Source organism: Python bivittatus, unplaced genomic scaffold (assembly GCF_059951505.1).
Source record: "Python bivittatus isolate LINGU-HERP-01145 unplaced genomic scaffold, Pbiv_v1 ctg000480_np1212, whole genome shotgun sequence".
NCBI classification, from domain to species: Eukaryota; Metazoa; Chordata; class Lepidosauria; order Squamata; family Pythonidae; genus Python; species Python bivittatus.
The window spans coordinates 59,308,494-59,335,048 of record NW_028277075.1 but is presented as its reverse complement, the minus strand read 5'-3'; the positions used below and the strand labels follow the sequence as shown (position 1 = coordinate 59,335,048).

General features: G+C 36.3%; 1 protein-coding gene across 10 annotated transcripts in view; it reads left to right on the top strand.

The window, feature by feature from the left end:
• HPS5 (HPS5 biogenesis of lysosomal organelles complex 2 subunit 2) overlaps positions 1-25,210 on the top strand; it is a 45,138-nt gene extending 19,928 nt beyond the window's left edge. For 8 of the 10 annotated variants that reach the window (XM_088146025.1, XM_088146023.1, XM_088146028.1 and 5 more), the window contains exons 13-23: positions 6,666-6,789; positions 10,162-10,311; positions 10,772-10,843; positions 11,631-12,277; positions 13,758-13,878; positions 14,226-14,381; positions 14,835-14,954; positions 15,936-16,049; positions 20,670-20,776; positions 22,039-22,315; positions 23,513-25,210. In XM_088146025.1, the coding sequence (XP_088002151.1) occupies positions 6,666-6,789; positions 10,162-10,311; positions 10,772-10,843; positions 11,631-12,277; positions 13,758-13,878; positions 14,226-14,381; positions 14,835-14,954; positions 15,936-16,049; positions 20,670-20,776; positions 22,039-22,315; positions 23,513-23,573 (1,949 nt within the window). In that variant the 3' untranslated portion in view covers positions 23,574-25,210. Of the gene's footprint in view, positions 1-6,665; positions 6,790-10,161; positions 10,312-10,771; positions 10,844-11,630; positions 12,278-13,757; positions 13,879-14,225; positions 14,382-14,834; positions 14,955-15,935; positions 16,050-16,357; positions 16,498-20,669; positions 20,777-22,038; positions 22,316-23,512 lie in introns of those variants that run through there. The other 2 variants (XR_015797102.1, XR_015797103.1) reach the window with 2 other exon arrangements.
• Positions 25,211-26,555: the final 1,345 nt, after the last annotated feature.

Genomic DNA, 26,555 nt, shown 5'->3' with positions numbered 1-26,555 from the left:
TTTCATTACCTGGGCTAGGTAACATCTTCAGCACTAAAATGGGATGGGGTTTGCTCTCTATTTATATACTGTGGCATGCCTTGCCAGTGCTGGTGGGGGTAAGGGTTTTGTTTTGCTCCTCTGGTAGTTCCTTGATTAGCATAAGTTTACTGCTTAGAGATCAAACCAATCAATCTTAAAGGAAATCAACCCTGACTGCTCATTGGAAGGATTGATAATGAAGCTCGAGCTCAGATACTTTGGTCACCTAATGCAAAGAGAGGACTCTTTGGAAAAGACCCTGATGCTGGGAAAGATTGAAGACAAAAGGAGAAGAGGACAGCAGAGGATGAGATGGTTAGATAGCATCACTGAAGCAATGAGCATGAAACTGAGCAAACTCAGGGAGGCAGTGAAGGACAGGAAGGCCTGGCGCGATATGATTCATGGGGTCACGAAGAGTCGGACATGACTTAACGACTAAACAACAACAACAACAACTGCTTGATTGTGTGCCTGGTGGTAACCTTTGCTTATCTGGGTGATGACTGCTGGTGAGGTGATCTTCTGGTCTTTTGTCTCTTTTGAATAGTATGTAGATGCAGTTTATCTCTGTGTGTCTGTTAATTGCTGCCTTGTCTGAATACCAAGCTTCCAGGAATTATCTTGCATTTTTGGATTTAGCTTGGTCTAAGATGCTGACAGTTTCCCAGTTAAAACTATGGTTAAGTCTGTCCATGTGTTGTGAGATTAAGGAATTTTCATCATGTTTTCTGACTGCTAGTTGGTGCTCGTGGATGCGCTCTGCTAGTCTTCTGCCTGTCTGTCCTACATAGTGTTTGTTACAGTCCTTACACTGTATGTTGTAGATGACTTCTGTTTTTTCTTCTTGTGCTATTAGGTCTTTTGGTTTACTTAAGATATTTTGGAGTGATTTTGTTGGTTTGTGTGCTACAGAGATGCCATGTGGTTGTAATAGTCTGTTGGTGGTTTCTGAGACATTTCTGATGTATGATAGTGTGGTCCTTTTCATAGCTTGTGTAGGTTGTGTGGTAGTAGGTTGAGTGGTCAGGCACTTTTTGCTAAAGTTGCGTGGATATCCATTTTGTTGGAAGATGTTGTATAGGTGACCTTTTTCCTTTTTCTGCTGTTCTGGGTTGCTGCAATGCGTTTGTGCTCGCTTGAATAATGTTCTTACACAGCTCCTCTTGTGGGAGGTTGGGTTGTTACTTTGGTAATGGAGTACTTGATTAGTGTGGGTTGTCTTCTGACAGACTTGGATTTCTAATTTGCTGTTGTTTCCTCTGCTGATGAGGATATCCAGGAAGGGAGCATGTTGTTGTTTTCTTCCTCTCCGGTGAATTTTATTCCTTTGAAGATGATGTTGATGGTTTCATGTGTCTTCTCTAGTTGTTCCTTTTTTATTATAACAAAGGTATCATCTACAGTGGGGCAAAAAAGTATTTAGTCAGCCACCAATTGTGCAAGTTCTCCCACTTAAAAAGATGAGAGAGGCCTGTAATTTTCATCATAGGTATACCTCAACTATGAGAGACAAAATGAGAAAAAAAATCCAGAAAATCACATTGTCTGATTTTTAAAGAATTTATTTGCAAATCATGGTGGAAAATAAGTATTTGGTCACCTACAAACAAGCAAGATGTCTGACTCTCACAGACCTGTAACTACTTCTTTAAGAGGCTCCTCTGTCCTCCACTCATTACCTGCAGTAATGGCACCTGTTTGACCTTGTTATCAGTATAAAAGACACCTGTCCACAACCTCGAACAGTCACACTCCAAACTCCACTATGGCCAAGACCAAAGAGCTGTTGAAGGACACCAGAAACAAAATTGTAGACCTGCACCAGGCTGGGAAGACTGAATCTGCAATAGGCAAGCAGCTTGGTGTGAAGAAATCAACTGTGGGAGCAATAATTAGAAAATGGAAGACATACAAGACCACTGATAATCTCCCTCGATCTGGGGCTCCACGCAAGATCTCACCCTGTGGGGTCAAAATGATCACAAGAACGGTGAGCAAAAATCCCAGAACCACACGGGGGGACCTAGTGAATGACCTGCAGAGAGCTGGGACCAAAGTAACAAAGGCTACCATCAGTAACACACTACGCCGCCAGGGACTCAAATCCTGCAGTGCCAGACATGTCCCCCGCTTAAGCCAGTACATGTCTGGGCCCGTCTGAAGTTTGCTAGAGAGCATTTGGATGATCCAGAAGAGGATTGGGAGAATGTCATATGGTCAGAACGTTTTGGTCTAAACTCAACTCGTCATGTTTGGAGGAGAGAGAATGCTGAGTTGCATCCAAAGAACACCATACCTACTGTGAAGCATGGGGGGTGGAAACATCATGCTTTGGGGCTGTTTTTCTGCAAAGGGACCAGGACGACTGATCCGTGTAAAGGAAAGAATGAATGGGGCCATGTATCGTGAGATTTTGAGTGAACACCTCCTTCCATCAGCACGGGCATTGAAGATGAAACGTGGCTAGGTCTTTCAGCATGACAATGATCCCAAACACACCGCCCGGGCAACGAAGGAGTGGCTTCGTAAGAAGCATTTCAAGGTCTTGGAGTGGCCTAGCCAGTCTCCAGATCTCAACCCCATGGAAAACTTTTGGAGGGAGTTGAAAGTCCGTGTTGTCCAGCGACAGCCCCAAAATATCACTGCTCTAGAGGAGATCTGCATGGAGGAATGGGCCAAAATACCAGCAACAGTGTGTGAAAACCTTGTGAAGACTTACAGAAAACGTTTGACCTCTGTCATTGCCAACAAAGGATATATAACAAAGTATTGAGATGAACTTTTGATATTGGCCAAATACTTATTTTCCACCATGATTTGCAAATAAATTCTTTAAAAATCAGACAATGTGATTTTCTGGATTTTTTCCCCCATTTTGTGTCTCATAGTTGAGGTATACCTATGATGAAAATTACAGGCCTCTCTCGTCTTTTTAAGTGGGAGAACTTGCACAATTGGTGGCTGACTAAATACTTTTTTGCCCCACTGTACATACCGGATTTATACTTTAGGTTGTATGTGAGGAAGTGGTATAGCTTCTAGGCGTTGCATTACAATCACTGCTATGAGTCCTGACAGTGGTGATCCCATGGGTGTGCCTCTGATTTTTTGGTATATTTGTCCATCAAACTGAAAATAGGTGGTGAGGCAGAGGTTGATGAGGTCCATGATTCTGGGTATTTCGATCTGGGTGTATTTGTTTAAATCGGGTGGGTTGTGTAGAACTGCTGATATGGATTCTTTCACTAGTTCTGGGTTTATGGATGTAAAGAGTGCTGTGACATCAAATGAGACCATAATTTCATCTTCATCTGTGTATACGTCTTTGATTTTCTGGAGGCACTGTAGTGAGGAGTTGATAGAATATTCACTGTTCTCTGTGAGGTGTCCAAGCTTTTTTGTCAGTCCTTTCGCTATGTTGTGTGTTGGAGTCCCTGGTAAAGATACAATTGGTCGGAGCGGTATGTGTATTTTAGGTCGTCCATAGAAGTGTGGGAGGATGGGTCCACTGCTTTTCATCTGCCATTGTTCTTCCTTTGTGATCTGGCCTTTCTTAGTTAGGTCGTTGAGGGTTCTCTTGATTAGGTTGTCTAGTTTCTGTATTGGGTTGGTGTTAACAGGGATGTAAGCTTCTTTGTTCTTTAATAACTTTTTGGCTTTTTGCAGGTATTGTGATTTATCCATAATAACTGTGGTGCGGCCTTTGTCTGCTGGGAGGATGATGATGGTTTGGTCTTTCCTTAGGCTATTGAGGGCTGCTCTGTCCTCTGCTTTGAGTTGGTGTTGATATTGTGTTGTTCTGATCTTTGGTATGATTGTCTGCCTTATGTTTTCTTGGGTCTCTGGGTTGAATCCTGTTGTTTTGAATGCTGCTTCTAGGGCTATGCAAAAATCTAGTTGATTGGCATTGTCTACGTTATAGTTGACGCCCTTCTGGAGGATATTGTGTTCTGCAGTGGATAGTGGCCGGCTAGACATATTGATTACCCATTCTGGTTCGGGTACTTCTTTGTTTCTGGGGTTTAATTTGAGAAGCAGCTACATACTATTGAAAAGAGACAAAAGACCAGAAGATCGCCTCACCAGCAGTCATCATCCAGATAAGCAAAGGTTACCACCAGACACACAATCAAGCAGTAAAGGAACTACTAGACGAGCAAACAAAACCCCCACCTCCACCAGCACTGGCAAGGCATGCAACAGTATATAAATAGAGAGCAAACCCCATCCCATTTTAGCACTGAAGATGTTACCTAGCCAGGTAATGAAACGTTTGCAAGAAAAGAAGCACGCTAAGAGAATCCCAAGGACTCCACAATGTGAAGATACTACATTCTTGAAGTTTTTGTTATAAGACAGCAGCATCAAGACACAAATGTTTGCATGTTTTTCTTATCTCCTTTATTTTGCTATTACTTTTAGAGCTTACAGGGTACACTATAAAGAGTTGAATACTGTGAAATATTAGTGTTATTAAATATATACATATATATACTGTGCAAAAGTTTTAGGCAGGTGTGAAAAAATGCTGTAAAGTAAGAATGCTTTTAAAAATATATATTGTAATTGTTTATGTGTATCAATTTACAAAATGCAAAGTGAGAGAACAGAAGAGAAATCTAAATCAAATCAATATTTGGCATGACTACCCTTTGGCTTCAAACCAGCATCAATTCTTACACTTGCACATTTTGTACACTTGCACAAAGTCAGGGATCTTGTAGCATTAGAGTCAGGTGTATGATTAACCAATTATACCAAGCAGGTGCTAATGATCATCAATTTCATATTTAGGTTGAAACACAGTCATTAACTGAAACAGAAACAGCTGTGTAGGAGGCTTAAAACTGGATGAGGTACAGCCAAACTCTGCTACTAAGGTGGGGTTGTGGAAGACAGTTTCATGTCACAGGTCATACACCATGGCAAGACTGAGCACAGCAACAAGACACAAAGTAGTTAGACTGCATCAGCAAGGTCTCTCCCAGGCAAAAATTTCAAAGCAGACTGGGTTTCAAGAGGTGCTGTTCAAGTTCTTTTGAAGAAGTACAAAGAAACGGGCAACGCTGAGGACCGTAGACACAGTGGTTGGCCAAGGAAACTTAATGCAGCAGATGAAAGACACATCATGTGTATTTCCCTTGGACATTGAAAGATGTCAAGCAGTGCCATCAGCACAGAACTGGTGGAAACCAGTGGGACCCAGGTACACCCATCTACTGTCTGGAGACATCTGGCCAGAAGTGGTCTTCATGGAAGAATTGCGGCCAAAAAGCCATACCTCCAACATGGAAACAAGGCTAAGCAACTCAACTATGCACAAAAACATAGGAACTGGGGTGCAGAAAAATGGCAGCAGGTGCTCTGGACTGATGAGTCAAAATCTGAAATATTTGGCTGTAGCAGGAGGCAGTTTGTTCGCCGAAGGGCTGGAGAATGGTGCAATAATGAGTGTCTGCAGGCAACAGTGAAGCATGGTGGAAGTTCCTTGCAAGTTTGGGGCTGCATTTCTGCAAATGGAGTTGTAGATTTCGTCAGGATCAATGGTGTCCTCAATGCTGAGAAATACAGACAGATACTTATCCATCATGCCATACCATCAGGGAGGCATGTGATTGGCCCCAAATTTATTCTGCAGCAGACAGCGATCCCAAACATACAGCCAATGTCATTAAGAACTATCTTCAGCATAAAGAAGAACAAGGAGTCCTAGAAGTGATGATTTGGCCCCCACAGAGCCCTGATCTCAACATCATCGAGTCTGTCTGGGATTACATGAAGAGACAAGGATTTGAGGCAGCCTACATCCACAGAAGATCTGTGGTTAGTTCTCCAAGATGTTTGAAACAACCTACCTGCCGAATTCCTTCAAAAATTATGTGCAAGGGTACCTAGAAGAATTGATGCTGTTTTGAAGGCAAAGGGTGGTCACACCAAATATTGATTTGATTTGGGTTTTTCTTCTGTTCGCTCACTTTGCATTTTGTAAATTGATAAACATAAACAATTACAATATATATTTTTGAAAGCATTCTTACCTTACAGCATTTTTTCCCACTTGCCTAAAACTTTTGCACAGTACTGTGTGTGTGTGTGTAATTATATATTTAAATTACTCTTGAAAAATGGATGAATTCTAGCAGAAAATCATGTTGATTTTTCCCATTATGATTTGTCATATTCTAACTGTACTCAGATCTCAAATATTGGTGGGAATGTACTATTGGGAGACTTGAAAGAACAGGTTAGGGATTGATCATCATGGAGAAAATCTATTTATGTGGTTGCTAGGAGTCAAAAATGACTTAATGCCAAATAATCAGTCAATCTGAGGCTAAGCTAAAATGTTCTCCCAGTTATTTAACAAAGAAAATAATTTTCCTGTGGGGAAAGAACTTTCTCAGATCCCTATTTTTTGGACATTCAAAATGAATGATGTTTCCATATAGATTTTAAAAGGTGGGAGTTATGGCTGGAGAGATTTTTTAAATCTATTTCAGTCTTGAAAGAAGTGAAAAAACTAGCGGGGAATGCCATGTGGTCATTCCTAAATGTTATAGGCAAATCACTTGACAAAATTTCTAAATGTTGTTGTCAAACCACTTAATGTTATGACTTTACATTTTAATTTTGTTCATTAGACAGCATATCTCATGCTTCTGTGGTGGTCGACAATGTTCGGAATGAGCCTTTTCTTCCATTCAGTATTCCATTGTCATTCCGTTCCCCATCTCCTCTCGTCTCCCTTCAAGCTGTTAAGGACAGGTAAAATTGTGTGTGAATTTCTTATCCATCACATCACCCTTTTTGTTTAGTTTAATTTAAACATATCATGTTAATCCATATCTGTTTTCTCCAATCTAACTTTCAACTCGCTTAAAGCTAGCTAACAGAGAGTTAAAGATTCTTTTTAAAAATGTCAGAATGGTGGACTGAGCAATGGACTTCTTCAGTATGTATTTTGCTTATGAGTTTCTGTATATCACTAAGTGTAGTTAAAAGATCTTGGGCCTTTGGGAATTGTGGGGTTTAGAACCAACAGTTGCCCACTTCCTTCATGAGAAGTTGTCTGTACTTTGAATTAGCTTTTCTTTCTCCTTACTTGGTTGCAACAGATCTCGGTGGATCAGCCCTGTCATGAAACTCCATATAGGTTACCTGTGGCAGCTGGTCTTCTTTGGAGCAATTTTCTTAGCTGGTGATAAGGGGAGTTCCCCACTCATACCATGTGCCTTACACTTGCTCTGTATAGACTTTTCATGATCACCAAGACTGCGATCAGAGCCTTCAGAAGAAAGGATTGCCCTAACCACAAGCCCCCCAGGGTTTTTGGAGCAAGCTGCCAATGGTCTGTGAGCAGCACTGATTCCAGTGATGTGATTGAGAAGCTCCTCCACCAGATTGTGAAAAAGTTGCACATGTTAGAGAAGCCAGTGTGAACCATATGGTGTGAATGAAGCAACTTCCTCCATCACCAGCCAAGCAAGTTGCCCTGAAGAACAAGGTCTCCTGCCATGAGGAAGCTGCATGGAGCCTTGTGACTAGATTGATCCAGCAAGATCTGCCACTGCTGACAGAGGAGGAGGAAGAGCACATCCTTTGAAAAAGGTACTTTATGCATACCAAAAGCCCATCTGCCATTTTGTGAATTTGTAAAGTAACAAAGAGGGCCAAAAAGAGTAACTGTGCAAACCTTGAAGTGAGGTCTGGTCTGTGATAACCACAGATATGTGAAACCACAGATAACAAGGCTGCAGGTAATATATGTGCGTCTTTTTCTCTGTTCTTTTCCTGGTAGAATATCTTTGGCATGGGAGGTACTTAGAGGGCCAATTTTATAAACAAAATTTATTTAAGAATATTTTTGAACAGATCATACAATATAGAAGGTGTTTTAGAAGTATAGAACTCCATGCTTATTTACAGAACGATAGTTTTCTTTTTCACTGGTTTGTCTGTTTCCTTTTAAGATATGCTGACTTTTCCTTCTACTCTTTACTCTGTCTACTGCTCATCCTTCCTTATTAAGAAACTGTCCAAATAGCCCTTAATTTACTTTATAGAATGCAAATAATTTACCATTTTAACACTGTCAATTAAGCATCAATTCCTTGACCACTGATCCATTAATATTAAATGTAGAGGAAGCAGACAAGTAAATGCTTCTATGATTGGTACTATATGCAAGCCATTTGCGGGTATGGATTCTGATCAGAAGACTAAGTTGTATCATTTCCACAGAAAAATGTTCCAGGAACAAATTCCACCTCAATATGCACAAAATTATAAGGCCAGGAGAGACAGGCGTAACAGGAAAAGATGGCCATAAGAAGAGTCAAGCTTAAACAGGCAGAAAGATTCATCTGGTCAGCACTCTGGTCTGCTAGTGGCCAAATTATGTCAATGCCCGCAGACAGGTTATGAATGTTGTTGTAACTTATTACTTGGTATAAAGCATAGTTATCATGACTACTTAATAGAATTATCTTAGATAATTAATAGAATTATCTTCTATAAGTTAGAGTTTAAAGCTGTCTGAATTGGTAGCCATTGATTGTGAAGAGAAAATAGTTCCCTTTATCTGTCCTGAACTTCTTATCATTTAGCTTCATGGAGTAATGCCCCACAAACTTTTAAGAAGTTTCAGTTCAGTCCTGGAAAGAGGAAATGAAATTTTGCTCATTTACTAAGTTGATCTTGAAGGTCAGAGGGACCCCGATATGTTACGGATGGCAAAACTGCATCAAAGGAGGAACTGGAAGGATTTGGTGATGTTTCCTAGTGGAAGTTCCTTTCTATTCATGTATGGTATCTTTTGGATCTAAATTTTACTATTCTTCCTATTCAGTTAGCATTAAAAAAAACCAGCCGAAACCACATAGGAAATGATTGTGACTTACAACGAAAACGAAAGTAAAGTTTTATTAGTTTATTTTGCTCCAAATAGCAGTATGCTGTTTTGAAGATGGGAACAAATTACTTTCAGGTTTTGCTGTGTTTTGTTATTTATGCTGTTATTTAAAAAATCTTGTTTTTTAAAATAAAACAAGTGATGTCTAACTACCTGTGTGCCTAAAATTACAGAATTTATTTTTTGGTTTGCATACAGTGTACTTCAGCCCAAGCAGTTATGGTTAATTCTTTTATTTCTGAAAGCTACAATAAATACCGCACCCTCCCAGCTGCTCTTTCTTTGAAAATATAAACACCAACAATTATTTAGATCTATTTCCTGCATATATGCAAGAAACTGCTGGCTTTTTTGCAAAGATGAGCAACTGTTTTTTCTTCTTTCTCTCCTTTCAAGTAGTCCTTCCAAAATGTTTTTCACTTAGCAAATCCAATCAGTGAAGTCTTTATATGATCTTCTATATGTCTTGTTAAGAGCACTTCAGAATTCAGACTTTGGAATAGTCCTGTCAGGTCCAGTGTTCATTCTCTCTACCCCCTCCCCTCCAATTACTTAGCCTTAAATCCTAAGAATAGTTCTGAGAATACTGAAAGATTATTCAACATTATTTCAATTATAGATGTTAATACTGCTGGTAGTGTATATTTTCTTAGTGGACCAATACAGCAGACATCTATACCTACTGGCAATTTTTGCATATTTTGGAAAATACAGATGTTTAACCAATGTGTTTATATGAGTGGTAGAGAACTAGTGCACTTAATTCTGACAGTTGTTTACTGCAATATTCCATTTAATTTTGTTTGCTACAGACCCCCAAAGCTGTAAAATATGAAATTAGAATCAAATTGCAATTTGAATTAATATATTAGATTTTAAGCAATGTACCCAGAACTGAAATAATGAAAAGACTTAATGGCTTTTGTATCATAAAATCTTTGGCCAGTATTATTTAAATATTTAGATCAAACATAACAATTATCTGTCAAGGAATGCTAAACATTTTAATTGTAGAACCTGTATTTTTTTCTAACCTTATTTTGCTTTAACAGTTGAAAATTGGGATGATTCTTAATGATCCAAAATCTCTGCTTATGCTTAACTAAACTCTCTTTCTTCATATTTCCTTAAGGGCCTGTGAAAACTCATGTGATATTAAACCAATATGTTTCCATTTAGCTTTCTGCTCTTTCTGGGGATTATACCATTTTTACTTTGATTTCTAGTGTTTCTAGTTTTGTACGCAAAACCACAGAGAAGATTGAGAAAATTGGTACCCTTCATCTGAATCCTGATAGAATCAGACAAGACGTTAAAGATGAAGAGCCACTCTCAGAAGTGGCTGCCAGAATAGAAGCACAGCCTCTGGAAAAAGAGTGAGTAAAATTTCATTTCACCTGTGCCAATATTTTTCTTTCGGTACGATAATGAATTAGGAAAGCTACTGCTTTGTCAGTAAGCTATGAGAACCTTGCTAGACTACTCATATTTCAGATGCATGCCTAAAAGTTCTTATTTTGAAACATATTAAAATGCCATTCAAAGTTACTATAGGAATTGAACTGGGATAAAAAATGCATTGGAATATATGGTGTAGAACATCAAGCATACAAAATAGATATTTGATAGCAAACATGGTTACATCTCTGTTCAGAATGCTGCTGAGAATACGTGGTTAAATTTAGATTTTAAAATCTGTGTTTGTACTGTTGAAATGTGAGGGACTGAATGTGGAAGGAATCACAAGACTAGACTGATCTTCTAAATGCTACGGAACTAAATAAGAAAGTAAGGATGTTTTTTTAACATGCACCTATTATTTATTAAAATGTCAAGAGTTGAGCTACAGAGCCAGCCTCCAGAAGAGGATTACCTTAAAGACATCAAAGCAGTAACTACAGAAACTCTGTAAGTAAAATCAAGGTCTTTTTAAATGAAACATATGTACTGCTCTGTATTCGTTTGAGGAAAGGCAGAATAAATACAATAAACACATTTGTAGGGTATATTGGGCTGGATCAGACATATCTTCTGCATGAAGATGAGCTACATCTTTCTGTGGAAGGTATTCCAATCCAGCAGAGATGTTTGCTGGAAAAAAATGGTGGAAAAATAATTTTCACATTTTCTCTATCCAGAGCAGATTGCGGAGGGGTGGCATGTATATAGGCTATAGGGAGAAGTGGAATTGACAAAAAACATTTTTCTCTTCTGTCCACAAGAAGGACTTTTATTTGTCTGTGGATGTGTATTTTGATGGATAAGCCACGCTGAATGTTCAGTTGAAATATAAAGAATTTTTCATTTCAACTTCCTCTGGAAGTTGCAGGAACCATGGAAGTTCTTCATAATTTGAATATGAATATGGGAGTTGCACAGACAGAAACAACTTTCTGTATCTTACAAAGGCTTTGAGAACCCATGCATTGAAATTTTACCTGTAGTAGCCAGGTGGTTCTGAAACTGTTAGTAGTTGTAATTGCAGTCATTGAAGTACAAGTAAAATGTCAATGAGGAAAACACAGCATACTTCAAAATTTAATTATTTGAATAATCAGAAATTATGGTGAAGAAAATAAAAAGGGTATTTTGAATGTTGTAGTTAATTAGAATTGCAGTATTAGCTGAACAGAATTCTTTGCCAACAGTTTTGTATTTATTAAAGTACAAATCGAATATCTTTCATTGTTTAAAGGGCCAGACTCCAGGATCCACTTGTTTTGTTACAACCACAGTACTTGAGGGCAATTTTGCTGGATTGGATTCCATTTCTAGAAGAAGCCTGTGGATTAAAAGCAGCTGTCATTTTAGATAATGAGACAACTGAGAGAGACAAAGAAATGCCTTTGCAACCTGAAGACAGAACTTTTCAAGAAGATGTGCTAAAGGATCAATATAATGAACTTGAAGATAAGGAACTGAACACAGTATTGAGAATAAACTATGAAAATGAAGATCCAAATACAGTACAGGGTGAAACTTGGGAAGAAAATACTAATTCAAGTACAAATTATCAGGCTGATAATATATTATGTGAACAGCCTTTGAGGACAGAGGCTGTTTTCAACCAGCCGTATCAGATTAATCCCCCATTTTTTATAGCACAGAACATTCAGAAAGATCTGATAGAGCTGACAACTTTATGTTTTGAATTAAATATATATGAAAGTTCACAAGTAAATAATGAACTGTGTGTGTTACCAGATATTTCATGTGCTCTGGCTTCTAAATTCATTAGGGACTATTTTTTCCTCCTTGATTTAGAAAGGCTGAAGAGGTGTATTATTACCTGTCACAACAATCATCCCGAAGTTTGGGATGCCTATATGGAAGGTCTGAAAGGCAAGTAATTTTTAGGATCTTGTGTGTTTGTGTCTATCCATTCTGTAGAGTTTTGTCTTACAAATAAATCTGTAGAAAATCTTTGGAAGCTTCTGTAAATCTTCCTGCAGGACAGTTGTATATTCTTAAAAAATAAGACAACATTCAAAAGACCTGAAGGCTGAAAGGCAGGTAGGCCCAGTTGGAAACTGTAATAAAAAATGCAGGCAAGCCTTAACCTAGGTCACTGGACAGCACTTACTGTCCGCATGTCATTACCTATTGTGCACGAGCACACACACAAAGCTCATTGTTTTAAAAAAATAAACCAAACCCTGTACAATAAGCCTTTAAAATATCTTTGATTAGGAGTTACCAGGCTGTGAGATTTTCTGTTTTCCTGCTGTGGTGGAAAAGAAGGGCAAGTAGGGTTAACACTGGCAAAAGAGCCAATAGATTTGATGGAAAATCCCTGATGCCAGATTAGGCCTGTGGACTGGAAGTTCCTCACATTTGTCTTGGAGATTTCTTCTGATTTGAAGTATAACATTCAGGATTCTTTGGAGAAACCTATTACTATTCAGTAAGGATTGTGAGTGCAAGAAACCCACATCTAAACTTTCCCATTTCTTTTCTTTCAGTGAAATTCATTGAGAGAGAGAATGGTTGCACATTCATGCCCCTTTAATAGAGTCATTCTGGTAGCAACTTCCAGGCTCTAGAATCTCTTTAAAAGCTGCTATTGATCAATAAATTATTAGGAGTTGCTAATAATACATTCAAATTGTTGGTTTGACTTGAAATTGTGGTTTGAAAAGCTGTCATTAATAGTGTATATGTGCATATACAAATATCCATTGACTCATTTGATTCAAGTAGATTGATTCAGAAGTTTGATTTCAAGGGGTGATTCAGTCATATCATCTCTGAATCAAAGATATGAGGGAGAAGTTAAAGATTATAGCCATATTAAATCTCGGGGTTTTTTTCAGTTTATTTAAATGTTAGTTAAGTAATTTCAATTTAGTATTAGTTCCATTTTTTGGAATTCTAGGAAGTGCAATCCTTGGCCCAAAGATTATGCTCCCCACTACTTGTAAGACATTTTTTTTTCCTTTGTCCCTCCATATTCCCTTATACTTCATATCTACTTCTGAGGATTAAAAATAATTCAGAATAGATATGAGAGATGGTGAGAGGAAACAATGAAATTCCACTATGAGTGGAAATCCTCTCAATATTGTCTGTTGCCCAGTGCACTTCGATCAGTAATACTAGGAGTTACTCATCAAGAAACAGTGTAGCTGAGTATATATGACCATAATCCAGTTATCATAGCTGTAATAGGTCAGATTTGAAATGAAACATATGTACTTTGAAAATACAAAAAGTCTGTTACCTATTCAGCAAAGTTGGTTTAAGATTGGCACTGTGAAAATTTATGTTTTGCATAATGCTGCTGTTAAATATGATGGTTGTAACATACAATTATTGGTTTCAGAATTGACTCTGACTAGCCCTGTGACAGTGGCACTTGAAAATGGAGATATGTTTAAAACACTGAAATTGCTAGTTGATTTGGGGCCCTGGGATGCTCCTGTTTTGCTGGCACATGCTGAAAGGTATAAACCTTTAGATTTGTTTAAATACATATAATTTAATTCTTAGCTGTTGACACAGAGAAAAATCACGTCCCTCTTGAGAGCTGTCATGAAACACGTGTAGTTTGTGAAGAAATCCTATACTTCTGACCTTGATAGTGGATCATGCATGCTGTTGCATACAGAGGAATGATTGTCATATTCCTTTCCATTTTTATAAACTAAGTTTAGGCAAACTTTGTTTGGATAATTTTTTTGTATGAGCAGTATGTGGTACAACTAATGTATTGAAAGCATGCTTACTATTAGCTGAATGATAATTCTAGGAAGAATTATGTTTTAAATTTATCTTCTGTGTCTTATTGTAGGCTTTATAAAAAATTTGGAGAAACTTCTCTAAGACCTTTGATCAAGTTTTATCCTTTGATTGCACCTTCAGATATCAAGCAAATTTGTAAAAATAATCCTGAACATTTTCTAGCATATTTAGACAGCCTTATAAAATCAAAGGCTGAAGATGAACGGTATGTATTATGTTTTCTTAATTTTGGGAAGGGAGGCAAGAGATGGAATACAGGAAAATGATACAAATATTAATCCCATCGTAATGACATTTGACACTTGGAGGAAAGTAGTATTAAGTCAGTATTAGTAATTGTTAGGAAAAGAGTTTGTTCATTAGTTTTATGATCTAGTTATTTTGTCAGCTCATCAAAAAGATGTGCTAAACTAATACTGCTGGTACATAGTGCATTAAACATTTCCTGTTTTCTTTGTTTTTATAAACTCTAGAATTCCTAAAACTAAATAAACTTTGTGGTAATATTTGCTTCTCTTTTTCTTAAAAGAAAAAAAAATGCTATTTAAATATGTAAATACATTATACTGAATTTAGATGTGAAAAATGTGAGGCCCAATTAGATACTGTAAATCTGACAAATAATTACAAAAATTACTAATAAATATTTTTTTTCTAGTTTATCATTCCTTAGATCTCTTCTTCATCCTGATTCATTACAAGTAGAGTGGCTGTGTTTAGCAATGTCTCATGATGCCCCACATAAAACAAGCACAATGGATATCCAAGGAAATCCACGGTATGAATTGTAGTTTACTAGCTTTTCTGATTATCTATGTAGCTCCAAAAAGTCTTTTTCCTAGAAGATTTCATCTACAAATTTTTCCTAAGTTTTCTAAGGCCCAATCTGGATGATTAGATGCTAGCTTAAGGAACCAAAATATGTACAAGTTACATGCAAGTCTTTTGCTCATTTTTAACTCCTCCTTTGTGTTAAATGAATATTGTAAAGCTACAATCAGTCATTATTTTTAAATATGCATTAAGGCTATGCAGCTATTTGGGTTAAAAGCTCCCCTATCTCCTCCAAAACATCTTTTATAGTGCTGATCCAAATAGCTGCATACCCTAGACTGCATGAATCAGAAACCATGCTTAACATTTTCCAAATAATACAAACTTGGAAGCCCACTTTTATCTTCAAACAGATAAAGCCATTTGAAACGAATTCCCTAATGGTTTGGTATAATTAAAATAAAAAAAGATTCAAGACAGTATTTTCTGCCTGTAAGCAATGGGTCCGATGTAATGGGAAGTTGTAAAAACAAGACTTTCTTTCAAAGGTTTATCAGTAAATTTTTCTTTATTTTCTCCTTAAGCGTTTTTTCCTTCTGCTCCTCTTTGTGATATTTTCTCTGGTTAATGGCAGTATATAAAATTCCCTTTAATGATATTAATATTAGGTATTAATAATATTTATATTCCTTGCTAATATAGTTATCAGACATCAGGGAGATATGGATCAGATAGCAAGCCTTTTCTGTGGTAGCCCCCTTACTTTGGAATTCTCTGCCACTGAGGTCCACGTAGCCCGCTCCCTCTTGGCAATTAAAAAAACAGCCAATATAACTCTATTCCACTTTAATCTACCCAGTCTTCTGTTTGGAGCAAAATATTAAAACTGTAAACAAATAGATGTCAGTATAGATTTTGATTACAATTATTTATTGAGCCTTCTTTACAAAAAGCTTTAAAAATTAATTTTTACTACTGTTTTCAGGCCACATTCGCATTTGTTTACTTGGGGGTATAATCAACTGATTGTACTTTTGCTTAATCTTCCGGCTGATGTTGTAAGGAAGGAGAAAATGACTGACATATGTCGAAACTATGGGTAATGTGGAATATTTTCTTAAAACAGTCTTGAAACTTCATTTTCATCGTATAATGCATGTATTCTTTGTTTTGTCCTTTTTCATAATTTATCACTTCACACAGTTCAGCTTCAGTCTAGGATATACGTTACTCTTGTGCACAAACATGCTCCCTATATATTAGTGGTCAGATAGTGACTAATTTACTTGTTGTGTATTCTGTATTCTTTTAGCTTTCATACACATTATCTGTCTGCTTCATCTACCACAATTTATTAAATTGTGTTTCAGTTAAAACAAACCTCTCTCTCTCCTCCCTTCTACTTAGGTGACATTTTTTTTTTATCAGTTTATTAGTTCAGCCCATAATAGCCATTGCTAGAATTTCATTTGTGGCTCAGCTAGTGATATATGGAGACCTTGATTATGGTTGCTGCTGAATAGAAGATTCTGATTATGTGTCATCAGGTCAGTGTCAACTTTTAGTGACCATATAGATAGATTTTCTCGGTGCATCTGAATAGAATAAAAAAAATACTATTGAATTATATATTTTGCTACTTTATTTTGACTAAATTTGAAAATTGAATTAATTTTACCTGTCAAAAGTACAGCCCTAAAAAATTTAAATGTGAATGGTACCAAATGCATAAATTCATTGAACTTAGAAACTCACCTCTCAACTCTTTCATTTTCAGTTGGGTCTAATTATTTAGTCTAGATTGTACCCCAATTTATTAAACTGATGAAATATTTTTCGGTATTGAATCACTCCAAAGTGAACAATTAATAGGAATATGTTTTGGGAACAGAGCATCTCCTAGTTTGGTCTTACTGTCTTTTTTGTAAAGATGTTAGTTAAAAAGGGTATATGCTCTAAGTCATTTCCTGACTATAACTAGTCAATTTATTCATTACATAGAGGGGGGCATCTTCACTCTCTTGGGTTTTCTTCTTTTTTTGTTTTTTCTTTAAAGGAACTGTCCCTGCCACCACCTCTACTGTAACATTCAGCTTGCCTCAGTTGTAGTGGCAATGAAGGAAATTTCTCAAGGCTGCAAGATTAAGACTGTAAATAATCAGCAGCAACAAGGATAAAACTCAGAAGCATAGTCTTCTTCAGGAAATTACAGAATGCATCTGATCTAAAACATTTCGTAAAATATGATGACAAAGGAGACTGTCAGCACTCATGCGATGCTCAGCCTCCCATGTTGCCATCTTGGGGATCAAAAGCCAGCTTCCTTTATAGTTGTCATTGAATCTGTGTATCCCCAGTATTAAAGTAAAGATGGATGCCAAGGCTGCTTATTTTTAGTGACTAAGAGAGAGATACTGGGATTCTCCTCTCCCTGAACAAGAAAAAATGAGTGGAGATTTTTCCTAACTTTGATGATCTATATGTATGCCTGGTGACTTAGTGTTGGTCCTTTTAGTACACTGCTAGTCCTTTGCATTCAATAGAACCACAGAATTGGAAGATGCCCCAGAGGTCATCTTGTCCAACCCCCATTCAGTACAGGATCTGCTAAGGCATTTTGGACAGATGGCTATTAATCCTCTGTTTGCATACTTCCAGTGAAAAGATGAGGCAGCCTATTCCACTAGGTTGACAGCTGTTACCATCAAGAAATTCCTTTTATTATCTAACCTGAATTTGCTTCCCTATATTTTCACATTGGTTCTGGTCCTGCTCTGTGGGGCAATAGATAAGAAGTAAGCTCCCTCTTCTATATAGCAACACTTCAGATATCCAAAGACTGCTATCTTATCTCCCATTTATCTCTTGTGCAGGCTAAATGTACTCAGATTCCCATGGCACTCTACTTGATAACATGGCTGATGTGGAGCCATTTATGAGTACTCTGGTGCAGTCATTGTCAGTTATGACTCCATATAACAGTTATATCACCTAGCTCATATTTTGCCATTTTATTAATAAGGATATAATGATAAATTTTGTTGACTACTTTGCTAAGGTCAAGGTACATATGTCCACATCAATCCCTTAATCTATTAAACTAGTAACTCTGTCAAAAAAGGAGATAAGGATAGTCTGGCATAACTTGGTTGCAAAGATATGCTGGCCCTTGTTCTGCATTCCTATCCAAAGGGTCACTTATTTATTTATCAAATTTGTCACCGCCCATCTCGTTAAATGACTCTGGGTGGTTTGCAAAACAATTAAAATCAAAGTTACAAAATTACAGTAATAAATAAAAACTAAAAGGTTCCAAAAGAATTGGTGATCACTCAGGGAGCGTCATTGAGGTGCTAGACACCCCCAGGATTGGGTTGAGTTGTTATCCTCCCCAGGCAAGCTGGCAGAGCCAGGTCTCCAATTTTTTCCGGAAGGCTGGCAGGGTAGGGGCCTGCCGCACCTCTAGGGGGAGAATGTTCCAAAGGGTGGGAGCAACGGCAGAGAAGGCTCTCCTCCTGGGCTCCACCAGTCGACATTCTCTCACTGACAGGACCTCCAACATGTCCTCTCTGCCTGACCGGGCGGGATGGGTTGATGTGACGGGAGTAAGACAGTCCCTCAGGTAACCTGGACCCATGCCGTGTAAGGCTTTAAAGGTGATAACCAACGCTTTGAATTGGACCTGGAAGCAGAATGGGATCCAGTGCATCTCACGTAATAAAGGTGTTATACGCACTGTTCTTGGGGCACTCAGAATTATCCATGCGGCCGCATTTTGGACCAGCTGTAGCTTCCAGATACTCTCCAAAAGTAGCTCCATGTAGAGCGCATTGCAATAGTCTTGCCGAGAGATGACCAGGGCATGAGTGATTGATCAGAGAGCCTCCTGATCCAGGAAAGGGCGTAACTGGCATACTGCATGAAGGTGGACAAAGGTTCTCCTGGCCACGACTGCCGCCTCCTCCATATATGTTGTTTAGCAATTTAGTTGAGGAACTTTCCCAGTAAAGATGTCAAGCTCACAGGTATTTAATTTCCCAAGTGATCCTCTTTCCTTGTTTTGGAAATAAGAACAATATTTGCTTTCCTCCAGTTATCTGGGATTTCACCAGTTCTCCAGGGATTCTCAAAGATTCTTCAGTCACCTCCTCTAGGTTCTTCAGTACCTTAGGATGAAATTTATCTGGCTCTGGAGAGTTGCATTCATATAAATCAGCTAGGAGTTCTCCTTGTCTGTCCTGAGATGCAGTTTCCTCTTTCCACTAGTGGCAAAGCAATGGTCAGTTAGGTCTTCATTTTCCTTCTGAGAGAAGACAAGTATAAAACATGAATTAAGACATTCTGCCTCCTTAATATCACCCGTTACCAATTCATTCTTTTCTCCTCATGACAGACTTAGTTTCCTTTCATTTCTGACATGCCCATGGGCATTTCTCACAAGGTTCTTCCCAATTTCTGATTTAGTCCTTTTTGACCCAATTCCTATGGTTTCTGGCAATTATCTTGTATCCTTTGATTATATTTCCCTCCTCCATTTTCTATACATGTCTCTTTTTCTTTACGAAGTTTTAGGAAGCTCTCATTGTATCCACACTTGTCTCTTTAGATTTTTCGTTTTTTCTTTCTAGTAGGAATTGTTTATAATTATAGTTTCAGTACACTTCTCTTTTAGGATTTCAAGCCACTAGATCTTACTTACCTTCTAGCTTCTAGTTCACCAAACTGCAGTCTTCTGAAATCCAATATACAAATCTGACTCTTCTCTATTCTCCTTCCCCTTGATATTATGAACATGATCACTTTAGTCACCTTCATTTCTTCAACCAATTCCTTTGTTGGTAAGGATTTCATCCACGATAGCACATCTCCTTATTCCTTTTTATACCTTCTGTCAATTTTTTGAACCTCTACCTTGTGGCAGAGTTAGATTTCCAGATGTCAGAGTAAATGAAATCTTCCATTGGCACTATTGCATGCCTCTTTCAAAGTTTGATCATCTGGCACAGACAGGCTTCCTCCATATCTTCTGCCTGTCCAGGCAAATTATAATAAACTCCCATGATGATATTGCTTTTGTTTCTCTCTTTTTATCCTTACCCTAATGTTCTCAAGATATTTCCATGCTCCAATTCATGAATGTGCACTTGACAGTAAATAAGATTTGTGATCTATACTCTGAATCTATATATTAGTTGAAATAAGAAATTGTTCATCTTCTCATTTAAGTTTAGAATGTCTATTTAGAACTATAATCTAAAGGAAAGGAAGAAAGGAAAGGAAAGGAAAGGAAAGGAAAGGAAAGGAAAGGAAAGGAAAGGAAAGGAAAATGAAATTGATTTACTTATTTAAGTTTAAAATATACATATTGTTAATTCTGGTACCTCTCAATGGACTTTTCCTGATTAATATTGAATGATGAGGTTTTATTATTTGCTAATAGATAAAAGATGAGATATGGGATGAAGAGATTTTTGGTTAAAATGTCAGAAAAGGTGGTAAGTTACTGAAATTGTACTTGTCTTGATGAAGGGGGAAGTTATTTCTTTATATATCTTTTTTTCTTTATATTTTTTTCCTTCCTCTTTTTTTCTCTCTGCACTTTTTTTTTTTTATATTTTTCTTAGTTTGTATTAGCTTTTATCTTTGTATTTTTAAACTTCAATAAACATTATTATAAAAAAATAGAACTATAGTCTAATGTTTTGTTTTACTGTTACAGCTTCTGGCCTGGATTTATTTCTCTCTGTTTGGAGTTGGATAGAAGATCTGAAATATTTGCTAATATTGTTCATTTGGATGATATGGAGTTGTTGAACACCAAAGATGGTTAATATAATTTAAGAATCAAATTATGTGTGTTAAGTATCTAAGGCATGCATTTTTAATTTCATTAACATTGAAATAAAACAATTACATTTAACAAAAAAAAATCTGTTTTTTGGAATTGCATCTAAGAAGACAGTAGAACATAAATTTTGCACGATAAAATTTGAATTTTTTTAAAATATGGTTCTGCTATTTTCTGCAAAAGTAATTTGTAGATTTTGAAAGCCTGTTATATTTAGTTTTTAGGTTTGTTATATTCATGTAATTAAAGTAGAGTCAAAGTACTATGACTTCCTAAATCCTCCTGGCTCTAGTCAGAAGTTGAGTAGTGGTAATTGGTGGTGAGGTCCCTTTCTGCCATTCTTCCCTCCAGGCTCCAATGTTTAAAAAGTTATGTCCAGAATTCTACTTTTATTTAGTTGACATTCATTCCATTCTGTTTGGGATATAAGTTGAGGGAAAGTAAGGATGTAGAATTTAATGCATCCTTGGCAACCTAATATGTCCCCAAACTACCCAGATTTAATAACCATGAAAACTAGAAAAGCCCAAATTCTCCAGGGAAGACTCTTCATTGCACAGTTCCTTCTTTGCCATTGGAAAGGATTCTACAGCATCCAACAGCCACTCTGGAAACAAAAAAAAATTATTCCCTTAATCAGGCTTCTTTATTTTCCCATATGGGTTTATCTTCTGTGTTACCTTGGAAATTGTGAACAAATTCATTTTTAATGTCCCCTTCCAAACTTCAGCAACTAATTGCAGTCACCATGATTTGAAGACGGCCCTCTCCCCACCACTTCCTTTATATACATGCAAAATGCCTTTAGTTTACTAGGAAGGAACCTATTGATGTAAACCAAATAGTGAGCATACCATGTATTACTAACCAATATTAACTCAAAAATGTGATGGGAAGACCAATGGTTCACATATACACAGCTGCCAAAAAGATTTAAATTAGATAAAAGAAGTTATGAATTTACCCCGGAGAAAACTGAGTTTGAATATGCTTTGAACATATTCTGTTTCTTACCCTATACATTATCTTGCAATGTGCATGTTGCTAGTCTGGCTTTGTATCTTCCACTGATGTGTACTGGACTTTATAAATCCATTGATTGCTGTCTAGATCAGAATGTAGTGAGAGAAATGTTGCATAATGCATAGCTGTACCAAGACATTTGCTGCATACCAAGTAATATAAAGTAATTTGCGTTTTGCTGTAAATAGCTTTTTTCATAAATCAAATCTGTATTTAGGGACAGTTCCGAAGACAATAGAAGAGTGGAAGCTCCTTCTTTGCCTTGTGAAGAATCATGACAACATCCTTGTTTCACATGATGACACTGCTGTTAGTAATGGTACTCCTGAATGGTCAAATTCTGTTACTGTTGAAAATGTTGCACTCCTTGCAGCCAGAATAATTGGCCCAGATCGTTCTTTGCAGCTGTTGCAGGAATGTGATCTGGTACCTGAATTATCAGAAAGATTTGCCAAGATCTGTGACATACTAAGAATTGCTGAAAAACGGCAAAGGTAAGTGTTATAAGAATTGTTTCTCATAGATGGGATCCAGAAATACTGTATTATGATTTAGAGCTGTTATCACAATCACAGTGCTTCACAATCAATTTTCTTGAATACTATGATTTCAAGATTTTTTTTGGTGACAAACAGAACATCAACATGAAATAATAAAAAACACAAAAGCAAACATTGAAAAAAACTACTTGGTTGCATGAGCATTTTCCTTTTAAAGCGAAATATACAACTTTTAAATTTTCATATTATTTCTATCCAAAAAGACAAAAATAAGTCTATTAGATTGAGCAATTAAAAATGGAGACCACATTTGAATAAAACAATCCATAATTAAAGAATTCAAGATTCTTTTCTGTTGTGCCAATTTTTTTACAATCAGTATTATTTCCTACACTTTTAATAGGATTGATCAAAAGAAAGATTAAAAGATAGTTTTTCAGTATTTCACTATAATAAATCTGGCAATTAAAAAACTCAACTCTCAACAATTCTGGATGGTTTATAAGTTTATGGTTTATAAGTCTTGGGAAAATTTATAGCCAAATTAATTAACAAAGAGATAAGTGTGATTTTTTTTTCCAATTCTCTGAAAAATATTTGACCAAAGGTAATATTTAAATGGGTATTGTCACCAGAGTTGTAATAGGCAGCAATTTGATTACAGCTCCTCCATCAGTACTGAAAGATTCTGACTGATGCGTCATTTTAAAAGCCTATGTTATATTTCTGCACTGCTGTTATAGACAGCTTCTAATTACTTATCATAGAGTATTTAAAGCGATTTATACCACATGAGTTCTCAAATCCAATGCCCATACCTTTTAAAGATTTTCAAGATACCCTGTTGTATTTGATACAATACTGAAATTGTTCCTTTGATTTTAAATAAAATATGGAAAGCTGCAGCCTGTCCTGGCTATATTTTCTTAAAACTAGGATTAAATAAATCTCTTGGGAAGAAAGTCAAGTAGGATAGTTTTGTTTTGTGTATTGTCTTTGTAAGTTTTTTCAATTTTATTTTGATTTAGGATTGTTTTAACTTAGCAAAGTGGGTAATAGAAAGGTCTTAAGAACTCATTAAAAGTTAGAGCTGTGGTGGTGACAAGTATGTTATATTTATAGGCCAATCAGCTTGATGAAATAATGCATTTCTTTACAATTTTTTCCCTTTATGCTTCACTTCTGTTGCAGAGCCTTGATCCAGTCCATGCTAGAAAGATGTGACCGATTTCTGTGGTCTCAACAGGCATAAAAAACATTCTGGAATATAAAGACAGTGATAAGAAACATTTTTTCCTACTTTGTACCATTTTAAAGAAAAATCTTTCTGAATAGAAAAGGCATAGTAATGAATATAATAAAGCTTGTTTTCAGTTAGATTTCTGTTCAGTATTAGAGATTTATACTGATTATTTATGGAAAGTGTTGGATGACGTTGCCAAAAAGATAGAAAAACATTTATATGCAAAATATTTTTCAACTGTTGGGAGTAAGCATGAAGATGGGATTCTTTATGTTGGAACAAATTCTTATGTACTTAAATTTGGTTAAGAATGAAATATTTAACAACTTTTATGTCAGAAGTTTTTGGATTTTTTTTGGATAAAACAGCTTGCACATGAATATAATTACAAATATTTTATAATTAAAGAGTAATCATGTACTTTCTGAATAAAATAAAAATCTTTGGCATGGTGCATTGTTCAGTTAAGCATGACATGATTTTATCTAACCTTCCACATATGTAAAAAATATTGTGAAATTATACTAGTTACATTAAAAAACTGAAGTGGTAACTAATAGAATTGAGTAATTCTATTAATTGGTATTACTGGCAATACCAATGTCTAATTCAAAATAGGCACTCATGGAACTTATATGTATTTGAAGCTTACCTGTTTTATCATTTAGAGAGTTGATACAATTCATTGTGGAATAGAGATATGAAAAAATTGCTGTATTTTTCTAAAAGCCTGTCTGACAGGGGTAGGAAGGGGGACTCTCTTGCTTGGTTTTCAGGAAATTGAAGACATTGCTGGTAGAGATATGAAACTGGTGTCCTTTCTTACCAAGTATTTGGCTGTGTTTTTCATTTATTCACTATAGTGGTTTGGGTAGATAAATTACGCTTATGTATATTTGGCATGGATCATGTACTACTAATTTTTGTTTATTGCTAAGGTAGTGATTTTTGGTCTGGTAATTGGGGAAGGGAAAGGTTATAAAATTATTATGATTAGTCTTGCATTCAGCTGAACCTTCTCCTGAAATGAATTAGAATTGCACCATCTTTATTCTCTGGTTTACAGCACTGCAATAACAAGCATTTCATGCTCCTACTTATTCATGTGTTTCAGGGTAATTAAACCGGCAGAAATGTTTCTTTTCCTCTTATGTTGAATAAAGAAAAAGAAATATTTGTTTCAAAGCACTAAATAAAAGACCTTGTAACTATATGCCACAATCCAAAGAGTCCCATTCCCACTTGCAGGCTTAATCTGTGTTCATCTCCTGTTTCTACATAGTAGCTTCTTAGCTTGCTATTTTATTTTGGGGAAGCTTTTGATGGAACCATGGAACTATGGCTGTGGCCATAACTTTTCAACTCTTTAAATCTGAGCTCACCCTGTTGTATAAATGAGTACTACCTCATGTTTGTTTTAAGACTGATTTAGATGCACAGGGAGTTCATGAAATAATAATATTTTGCACTGCATTCTATTTTCAAAATTATTATTTTTGGTATTTGTCTTATCTGCCTTCTACTTTTAAAAGAAACAATTCATAAGCACTCAGTATTACTTTGTAAACATTTTTATATTAACAGAAATCTGGAATTGTGCTCATGATTTTACCTAACCTGATGTTTAATAAAGTTAATATAACTTACTTGTTGCTTCTTTATTTTTCAGGACTTTCAATGATAAAGGTTACCACTGAATGTTAGATTTAGCTTTTTTATAACCGTCATGAGTATTTCATTGAAAAACATTTCACTTTTCTTAATATATGACTAACAAGTTTTCATGATATTGAAAGCTTAAAATTTTTGAAACTAAAATCTCTACTTTTCAGCTAAAATCCCCCAAAAGAGACAAGCACAGAGAGAAAGCTTTATTTTTGGCACACTGCTTCCTGTGGCAAGGAAAGACTTGGACTTAAATGAAGTCTTCAAAACTGACTTGCAGTGCCGAAATAGCTTTGTTGGGGCAACTAAATCATAAAGAGGCTATACCATAGTCACCTATTGAGGAATAGAAAGGTGAACAAAATTTAAGAAACCAAACAAGGATTGCAATCCTTAAAAGTTTTTCATCCTGTGAGATATGAAAATTTCTTCTTACATGTCTGCCATTATCTTGATCTCTGATTCTAAAACCAAGGAAATGTATTGGTCTGGCAAATCTTTAGGTTTTTTTTCAGGTGAATAATATAATCAGCTTCTCCCAATATTTTAATTCTGTTAAACTCTTTGTTATGCACTAGCAAGCTTACAACTTCTTTCTAGATTTGTCTTAACTATATAGTAATTGGAAGCAACTGAGTTTCCTATTTTGGAGCTGAAGGGCTTCAGCATCAGCTCTCTTACACCTTTCGTATATATTTAGTATATACTTAATATATTTATGAGAAGGTAACCTGAATCATAAAATGCATGTAGATTTAAATAGGTAAATGTTACTTACATTATGTGCTTAGTGTTTTCTATTTATGCCAGACATCCTTCGTTTTTCATTTCCTTGCCTGAAGCATATGTGTGTGGATGAGAAAAAACAATTGGGAGGCTAATCCTGTGGTTAGGGAATAAGTTGACTGTTGGCATGTGGAAAATGTAAGAATGTGTGTAGATCAAAATACATCTTCTGAAGGGAATTTTCTTATGCTTTGAAATCACATTTTTATGTGGAATTCTAATTCTGGTTTTGGCTGATATTTCAGAGGTCAGGTCTTCCAGGAGTTGAGTTTAACTCTTGGTTAATTGATTACATAAACATGTCCATGTTGGCTTCTTGGAAAACTTATGGAAATTGTTTTCTGTGGCCTTATTCTGGCATGTTTTCTTTTTACTTCCCAGTCTAATTTACAGGTCTGATAGTCTCATCAAAATACTGGTGAAGGTCAATCCTGCTTTGCTTTTTTTAGACCAGTCAAGGTCAGATAGATGCTATCTGTTATGACATAATTTACATCTCAGTCCCAAAGCACATCACACAAGGTAAAGATTTTTTCTTCA